The sequence below is a fragment of the Lemur catta genome, chromosome 6, assembly GCF_020740605.2.
Source record: "Lemur catta isolate mLemCat1 chromosome 6, mLemCat1.pri, whole genome shotgun sequence".
In the NCBI taxonomy this organism is placed as follows: Eukaryota; Metazoa; Chordata; class Mammalia; order Primates; family Lemuridae; genus Lemur; species Lemur catta.
Genome location: NC_059133.1, coordinates 85,342,423 through 85,352,152, shown reverse-complemented (window position 1 = coordinate 85,352,152; position 9,730 = coordinate 85,342,423). Strand labels below are relative to the sequence as shown.

General features: G+C 38.6%; 1 protein-coding gene across 5 annotated transcripts in view; it reads right to left on the bottom strand.

Annotated features, from left to right (window-relative positions):
• Nucleotides 1–2,550: 2,550 nt before the first annotated feature.
• Nucleotides 2,551–9,730, bottom strand: part of EPS8 (epidermal growth factor receptor pathway substrate 8) — a 164,407-nt gene continuing 157,227 nt past the window's right edge. For all 5 annotated transcript variants that reach the window (XM_045554263.1, XM_045554264.1, XM_045554265.1 and 2 more), the window contains exons 19-21: nt 6,981–7,161; nt 5,939–6,068; nt 2,551–3,815 (exon numbers count right to left, since the gene is read on the bottom strand). In XM_045554263.1, the coding sequence (XP_045410219.1) occupies nt 3,702–3,815; nt 5,939–6,068; nt 6,981–7,161 (425 nt within the window). In that variant the 3' untranslated portion in view covers nt 2,551–3,701. The remainder of the gene's footprint in view (nt 3,816–5,938; nt 6,069–6,980; nt 7,162–9,730) is intronic.

The window sequence follows — 9,730 nt, the reverse complement described above, 5'->3', positions numbered from 1 at the left end:
TATTCACCAAAATTAACTGCAAATCACTATTCAACCCTTCCCTGGAAGTTGTAAGGTTTCAGTGGACTCCAGAGTTTCAAAAAAATTACATCAAACAGAGTCTGCCAGTGCAATTGTTGCCTAGGTGAGTAGACAGGTTTCTGGTGCTTCCTACTCTGTCATCATCTCAGAATCCCCTCTTAAGACTGATATTTTAACTGTATGTCTTATAATTGAGAAAGCCAAGGAAATATTGAGCAGAGACATGGAAGATATTTTTAAAAACGAAACACCCAAGTCAGACTTTTAGAAATGAAAACTATGTCTGAGATGAAAAAATTACAGTAGAAATAACGTAAAAGCTGATTATAAATGGCAGAAGAAAAGCTTAGTGAACTTGAAGACAGTAATAGAAACTACGTTAAATGAAACAGAAAAAAAAAAGCGAACTTAATAAAAAAATTAACAGAACATCAGTGAACCTGGGAAGACTTCAACTGGTCTAATATACATGAAACAGAAGCCTTCAAGGAGAGGAGTCAAGAGGAACAGGAAAGATATTAAAGCAATAATGGCTTAAATTTTCCCAAATTTAATAGAAACTATAATTTCATAGTTTCAAGAAGCTCAATGAACACCAAGAACAAAAAAAAAAAAAAAAAAAAAGCAAGAAGAAAACTATACAAAGGTACATGAAAATCAAATGGCTGTAAACCAGCGAATAGCTCTTCACTCTGGCACCAACAGTTGATTCCAGTAGCAGATGATTCGTTTCCAGTTTTTACTCCTACATTTTCAGAACCAACATCCTTGAACCCCCTCAGAGGTACCAGCATCAACTGGCCAGGATCCCCTCCTCAAGGGGCTCTGCCCCACCTCTACAGGGAGGCTGTCTGTCCTCTGTGACCCTGAGGCACCAGCACCAACAGCAGACAGTGCTTCCTCTTCATGGGTCCAACTCCAAGCTGTCTAGGGCCTTCCTTCCAGGCTTCTAAGTGCTGATAAACCCAACTCCTTCCCTTTGCTCTCTAACTCTAGGGGTGGGAGCTGCTTTCTATTATTACCACCACTGTGATGCCTCAGTGTTCTTTTTGCCTGTTTAGTCAATTCTTTACATTAAAATTCTACATTAAATACGGTTTAACAGAAAAGGATGATTGCATCTTGTTAGGTAAAATCATAAACTTTTAAAAATTACTGTTGTATGGAATTTCAAATACATACAGAAGAGCAAGAGTAGAGGCTAAGTAGCTAGAGGTTGGAATGGGTTACATGTTATTCACTCAGTTTCAAGTATACACCTTTATTCTCATCTTTGTGATTTGGGGCTTTGCCTGGTGGGTGCCGATACACTCTGCCCAAAGCATGTGCTACAGGGAGACAGAAGGCTAGAGAGGCAACAGGGGACTTCTCCCTCCTGGTTTACTTCCTGTTCCTACCAACATCATCGTAATAATGATTCTTCACTCTCCAAATAGCAAATGATCCCCAATAGTAGTAGCTGGTTCAAGTTACTGCTTGCTTTTCCCCATGCTCCCAGAGGCAGCCTCACTGCGCCCTCCTAGGGATTCAAGCACCAGCTGTCTGGCAGGCTCTCCTCCAAGGTCCAAGGCCCGGCTCCATGGATTTTCTGAACTACTTTTTCAATTCCTGAATTCTTTTCAGAATTCCTGAGGCAACAGCCCCAGTTAGGCTGGGCCCCCTTCTCAGAGATTTGTTTGCCAGTCTTGTGTGGGGTCTTTTCCTCCAAACTGTCAGGTACCAGTGACGAAACCCCTCAAATGTCTGGATCCACACTCTGTAGTGCCTCCCTCTCAAGCTTCTAAATTCCATGAATCTTTTGCCTTTGTCCCCATAGCCCTAAGTGAGGTAATTGCTTCCCACAATTACTACCTTTGTGGTATTTTCCTTTGGTGTTTTATAGCATAAAGATATAAATTACACAAATTCTTTTAATATCAGATATGCTACTTTACACATAGGTTATCTTAACTTTTAAATCTTATTTTCTTTTGTCTTATGCCTATATTTTCAGAGATCTTCAATAAAGTCTAAGTTATAAATATCTGTCAGTGCTTCTGAAATGTGAAAGATCTAATCTAATTCTTTATCATTCTGACATTTGTGCCACTTTATCTGAGGGGCAGTATTATAGAGAGACAGAGATGGAAGATGAGAGACTCCTAGATCCTTTACAAGCTGGCAAAAATTAGCCACTAAGAAGGTAAATGTCCTCATTTACAAAAATACAATTCATAGAGTTATTGTAGATATCCATAAAGTATTTATGTGGAAGCATTTAGCAATTGTAAGTACAGTATAAATAAATTTTCTCTGCTGTTACCAACTGTGACTACATAGTAGATGGAAAAGATGATGAGATAAGAGAGGTGGAAAGAAGAGAAATTACTGAAGAAAGTACTCTAGAGTGGTTTCTGCCTACTCACAAACAGAATGATACATAGTTTTTCAAAAAAAAAAGTGGGCCTCTATTTTTTCCCATTCCATTCAACTCTAATCCCCAGTCTACGTAGCAAAGATCCTTTTTGCCAATGAGACAGAAGCCGTTTGTTAACATACAGCAAATACTGTTTATTGCGGACTTTCCAGCTGACGCATGTGAAAAAGGCACTATGAAAAGTAATGAATCTAGATAATCTCTCTAAATGGATTTATGTTAAAATATACAACATTCTTACATAACATCTGTTTTATATATGTGAAATAATATAACATTTAATGACAAAAATTGTGTTTCCAAAAATAACATTTGTTGAAGGTTAGGTATCTTTCTTTTCTCTATCTAGAATCTTTCACGGGATTAAAATATGTGTAAATTAAGCATTTCTTATTACCGGAAAGACTTGACACAGATAAACACATAAAATGGCCCCAATTTCCTTTTAACTACTTATATCAATATGCAGAACTGAGGCCTTCATTAAGCAAAATACTGTAATGCACACCAATGCAGGCTACTTCCTCTGATAGATTTTGAGCATACATGACCTCTTTCCCACTTGTGCTTTCCCATATACAAGAACACGGCATACATCATAAGCAGAATATAAACTAAATCAAAATGCAAGCTATACAAGGAATTGCGATCAACAGAGCCATACAAATAAAATGTCTTGGGAATGCTCCATAGGTTGGTATCTGCACGTACAAGGCCTGGCTATGCTTTATAGTTCATTCAAATGTTTCAATTTTTAACTATTGGCATTAAGAACTTTAAATAAATCTAAATGTTATATCATTGAATATGTCAGAGAAGAAACTTAAATAAGCAGAGGCTAGCCTAAAGTGAGCTACACTCTGAATGACAGATACAATATTCACAGGCAAAACTGAAACTGTTTAGATTTTGAATCACGGATAATATCTTTGCTTTGTTGCAGTGAATAAATCCACCACTGTCAAAAAATTCCTCTGTATACACTGAGATGGGGATGAAATAATTAATCTAATAAAGGACACCTCACCTTGGTAAAGCAAGAAAAATATTTCTCAAGGTCAAAAAGTTCAGTTTAAAAATTTTCAGTTTTAATAAAAATCATGCTTCCAGGAATGAGTCCTCTGCTTACTCAGGTTTGTGTTGGTTTTTTATGGTGATAAATTATCCCAAGAAAAATGAATCTGACATTCCCTTCAAGGCTTCTTAAAACAAAGCATGTTGGAATAATGCCAAGAATAATGGAGTTTAAAAACAAACAAACAAATTAATGACTGCTTCCTTCATCAAAAGATTCCACTCCTGAATCACTAGCAGCAGCACTGATTTTTTCCTGTCGTCTTCGCATGATTTCTTGCAATTCGGAGCTGCCATTGCTATCCTGAAAAATAAATGTGGTTCAGACAAGATGGTTACTAATTTGCATAGGCTGCAGGTCATGTACTGAAATGGGTCAGGATAAAGGTCCGTTGTGGTTTTCTTCTAGTATCTCTTTGGGAAACCTAAAGGCTGTCCCTCATATAAGCGAAGCTTCTGGACTTCACTAACATATCACCATTAATAATTTTTTATTTTATAAAGTATCTTAAGGCAATTCACTCACCATACCTTTCATATGAACATGATAAACATAAATCAATAATGCATATGGAATACTCTAGATTTCCTGGGACAAAGAGGATGTGTATGTAATAGGCAAAAAAACATAGTAAATTATCAAAGGAATCTTTCTGGGTCAAGTAAGATACTGATTTGCCTTCAGGAGATTTAACTCAGGCCAAAGAGTAGGTTCAGAATTCATCCAGTTTCCCTCCATGTACTTTGACCATCTGGATCATGCCGGCTTTTCTCCTTAGCCCTATTACAATCCCTGTATACTCTCCCCTTGTTACGCTCTCATCCATAGATGTCTCTGGCTACAGAAGTGAGTAATCTAAAAGATGAACTAGATCCAAGAGAACGGTGAGGTGGCAAGGCGACCGAGGAACATGAAGAACCTCAGGTAGTAGCCTCTGCCTCAGTTCACATCCAAGGAACAGGCAGCAAGAGACCAGCATGAAGTGGGCAGTGAGGGCAAACAACAATGATAGGAAGTTCTGGAATGAAGGAATTCATAAATTTTAGGAATATGGAATTTTCTAACATACCTTTAAGAAGTCATTTATATATGCTCAACAAAATTAGAATGTATAATGGTATCAAAACTGCTTGAGAAAAGATACAATCCTTATTTATAGTTAACATATACGAAGTTATCACTTTAAACCTTAATATAGAACCCCCAAGATTAATGTTGTAGGAAAACCTTCTAAGGAAAATATAATTTCTCTTGACTGAGAATGGCTAACAGGGTTATAAGAATGAAGATAGTTTACCCTGAGTTATTGAACTGTTGAATTTATATAATGCCTGCTAGAGATAATTATGTACCAATTTCATGCCAAAGTCTATATCCTTTCATTTGAGTATAAGTATAATTTTCACGAAACTGTTAAGAGCTGTGAGATCTAACAGTGGGAAACTACTACCCTTACATAGCTCATTTTAAGTAGAGTAGGATATTGGAAGCTTAAGTACATCTAATCTAGAAAGCATTTATTGCTTTCATTCAGACAACTATGACTAAGTAATTATTCCTCAGGGCTCTCTATTTGCAATGACACCCCTGATATATATATTATACTTAATATATTTCCCCCTGATTATTTACATGTATAACCAGGCCTAAGACGCACAACCTGGGTTTTACAACCTTATAAGCTGTAACCTATTAGAATCTCCAAACCAAGTATTAAGGACAGGCAAAAGAGTTCTGGCCTCTTAAGGCATTTACTCAATCAGAAGTGAATTTCCATTATTGTGTTAAAATTAAAATTCCTATAGAAGTAGTTAATGCATATAAAATGAGAACATTATGTTTTTTGTTAAGTGTCAAAAAGTATATGCTGGCCAGGCGCGGTGGCTCACGCCTGTAATCCTAACACTCTGGGAAGCCGAGGTGGGTGGATCATTTGAGCTCAGGAGTTCGAGACCAGCCTGAGCAAGAGCAAGACCCCATCTCTACTAAAAAAATAGAAAGAAATTGCTGGACAACTAAAAATATGTAGAAAAAATTAGCTGGGCATGGTGGCACATGCCTGTAGTCCCAGCTACTCGGGAGGCTGAGGCAGGAGGATCGCTTGAGTCCAGGAGTCTGAGGTTGCTGTGAGCGAGGCTGACACCATGGCACTCTAGCCTGGGCAACAGAGTGAGACTCTGTCTCAAAAAAAAAGAAAAAAGGCTTTATTTCATATGAGCATTTATAACAAAGTAATCTCCTTACAAATGGTCACTGATGGTCTTCAGTAACAGATTTATAAAAGCTGAGTCAAATTTAATTCAGCTCTGTAAGAAAGGGAAATTTCCCAATAGGGACATAAATGGTTGTTTCCAAAGCTTAGATCTACAGTCCATACTCTTGGAAAATGCAGAAAAAAACCGCCACGTTACACTGACAAGTCGTACCTCCAACGCAGCTTTTTGTACAGTGATTTGGCTAAAGACTCTGGCCCCTTCAGGACAAACTGTCCTCAGTTCATCTTTATTAAGAGAGAAAAGTTGTGCACCGTTTAATACTCCAAGACTATTGACAGTCCTGAAAAAAGAAAAAAGAACAAGGCATTAAAATATTGCCTAGAAAAAAACAAAAGAGAAAATTTTCTGTTCTTGCTAGAAACCTCACTAAGCGCTCCATATGCTGGAACTCTTATTTAATGGCGCTACAGTGCTTAGGGCAATGACAAGGTTCTATCATGATGATAGCCCTGAGGCTATACAAAATGATTGATTATAAAGTATCAAAAAGGAACCAATTGGGTTTAGGATCATTATTTAATACCAACTCCTTGAATTTTGGTGTTTCATAGAAGGAACAGATAACTTTCTAGTAATCTGGGAACTGATTAACTCATATACTTCATTTTTCAATTGTTGATAGGTAAGTTTATAATATCTCAAAGTCCCTTGAATATATATTATTCAAATAATCCATTGTGCCCAATACACATAAAATGTTTATAGACTTTTAGATAATAGAACTTTTACCATTTATTAAAGAAAAGGTTTATTAAGATTATGTTTGATGATAGGTAAAGTTATCTATTTTTTATTGATATTTGTCTGAGATGCTACATCCTACAGCAGGAGGAAAGCTTATGCTGTATGTCCCACATGGTCTGGGGAGTCTGGCTAAGACCACGGCCCTACCCTGTGTAACCTGATGAGGCAGAAAGCAAGCTACCAGGCCTCGAAGCTGCTGACAGTTTGCTTAAAGCACCAATGATGCACAAATACTACCAACTAGAAAATGGGGTGGCATCAAATGATGGTTATTTCTGCTTCTTTTAATTCTTTTTTAGCTATGAATAGCTAGTCATTTCCTGAGTATGGAACAAAGTATGTAGTCTGTCCTCTTACATTTTTTAAGAGTCATTTGTGACATCTAAGTAACCAAATTGAAAACAATCTTTTACACAAAGAATTGCAAAGTACTCAGAAAGAGACTTACACAGGGTTGAATCCCTTTGACTGTAACCATGTCTTCACATCCTCTGGTGTGGAGTCGTAAGTGATGTTGATAACTGGCACATTCTGCCGTGGCACATGGAATTTCTTCTGAGCGGCACTGCGACCAATGGTCAGTCTGTGCATGAGTTCATCCTGCACTTCCTCCATCTGAGATTTCCTTCCTAGACACCAAGAGAGAGTAGGTTATTTTTGAAAATCCCTAACATTACATCACTCTCTTTAGAACCCCAATCCCAATAATCCTTTGACCCATGTAGGATTTACAATCCAGTGTTCCTACCATCTTTCCTCACTTCTATTCTCACCCAGGTAGATTACATGATCAATTATTAAAATAATTCCCTGCTAGACCCATTTGTTCTAAAGCTCTGTTTAAGCCCATTGTTTCTTTGCTTATTTTCTGCTTGGAGGATCTGTCCAGTTCAGCCAGTGGGGTGTTGAAATCCTCAGCTATTATGGCATTACTGTTTATTATGTTACTTAGATCAAACAGGGCTTGCTTTATGTATCTGGGCACTCCTGTGTTGGGTGCATAAATATTAAGAATTGTTAAGTCTTCTTGTTGGATTTTTCCTTCCACACTATATAGTGACCATCTTTGTCTTTCTTTACTTTTGCTGTTTTAAAGTTTGTTATCTGATATAACTATCCCAGCTTTCTTTTGGTTTCCAATTGCCCGGAAGTTTGTTTCCCAACCCTTCACCTTGAGTCTGAAAGCATCTTTGGGGATAAGATGTATTTCCTGGAGACAGCAGATACGTGGCTTGTGACCTTTCAGGCAGTCTATGTCTCTTCAGCGGACAATTCAAGCCATTTACATTTATTGAGAGAATTGATATTTGGGGTAGATTTCTGTTCACACTGTTGGATAAATTCTTATTGTTTTGTTTTATCTCTCAAGTAACAGCGGAATCAGGGTTCTGGACTTTAACTCTTCAGTGATTTTACATTGGTGGGTGTCTGTTGTGCTGCTCAGTGTATAATGGAGGTCTGAGTACTTTCTGCAGGGCAGGTCTGGTCTTCATAAATTCCTTCAGTGATTGCTTGTCTGGGAAAGTCTTTATTTCTCCCTCATATAAGCAGCTTAGTTTTGCTGGATAAAGAATTCTAGGTTGGCCATTATTCTGTTTTAGAAGATTGAAGATGGGTTTCCAGTTCCTTCTGGCTTGTAAGGCTTCAGTTGAGAAATCTGCAGTTGGTCTGATAGGTTTTCTTTTATAGGTTTATCTGCTGTTTTCATCTTACTGATTGAAGGATTGCCTCTTTCTTGTTTACTTTTGCCAGCCTAATAACTATGTGACATGGTGACTGCCTTTTCACATTGAATCTCCTGGGAGTTCTGTGTGCTTCTTATACCTGGATATCTAGATTTCTGGCCAGGCAAGTTTTCCTCCATTATTCCAAGAAATAGACTTTCCAGCCCTTGTGTATTTTCTTCTTCTCTCTCAGGGATGCCTATAATTCTTGTGTTTGGTTTCTTTACATAATCCCACATTTCTTGTATGTTTTGTTCATGTCTCTTGCTTGTGTGTTCTTTTTTCTCATCTGATTTCTTTAGCACATAGGCATTATCTTCAACCTCTGAGATTCTTTCCTCTCTGTGATCTAACCCATTCTTAAGGCTTTCCACTATGTTTTGCAGTTCATTGAATGCCTCCTCTTTCCAGTATTTCCGTTTGGTTCTTTGGTAATACTTCAATTTCTTTAGAGAATTTTTCCTGTATTGTTCTTGTGGCTTCTTTGTGTTGGGTTTCTATTTTTTCTTCAATTCCATTGAGTTTCCTAACAATCCATATTCAAAATTCTTCCTCTGTCATTTTAATCATTTTGTTGGTGTCCATTGTTGAGGATCTAATGATTTCTTCTGGGGATGAATTTCACTCTGATCTTTCATGTTTCTTGTTTTCTTTTGCTGATTCTTTCTCATCGGGCTTCTTGGTTGAGAACTGGGGCTGCTAGAACTGGTTTATGGCCCTATCTCCAAGTTCCCAAGGGTCATTCCTTGACAGTGTTGGGGAGAGGTGCACTGATCCTATATTGACTTAGGGGTATTTTAGCAAGTTGGGTTACGTCTGACCTGTTGTCTTCACCTCTTGCCAATGGAGACTAGTGAGTTTGGTCCCCCAGCTTAAGCTTCAAGGTGGTGGATTTTACCTGTGGGTATGACTCCACTGCTCTCTAATAGCTTGAGATGGAAGGCATTGTATTAAGCTATGGGGTTACACTCTCTGTTGTTGATTGTAGTTTGTATGGAAGAGCCAGTTATTGAGGGAATCTGATGTCTCTGTGGTAGGCTCTGGTCCCCTGGAAGGGTTATACAAATGCCCCGATCTGTGGGAGGCGCCTTACCACCCCTGAGGGTTGCTTGGACCCCGTTCCCCCTTAAGGTGGGGGATAGATCGTAGCTGGTGTGTGCAAGCCTGGGTGTGAGTGCTTCTGTGGTTGCTTGACCTGCCGCTAGGGGAAGATGCTAATATGTTCACCACACTTGGAGGGCTGCTCCTTTTGGGAGCGGTCAATTGGTGCAATTGCTGAGGTCTCTGGCTAGGTTTTTCCTTCCCTGTCTACAAACCCCAATGCTGGAGGCTGCCAGGATCCTGGAGAGCAAGCCCTGGAGTGATGTTATTAGATGGCCTAAGCTGGTCCAGCCGGCCAAATCAACAGGCTGCCGACTATTTCTTCAGCTCCAAGGTCTTGCAGAGTCACACCTCCCACGCAGAGAAAGCAGCT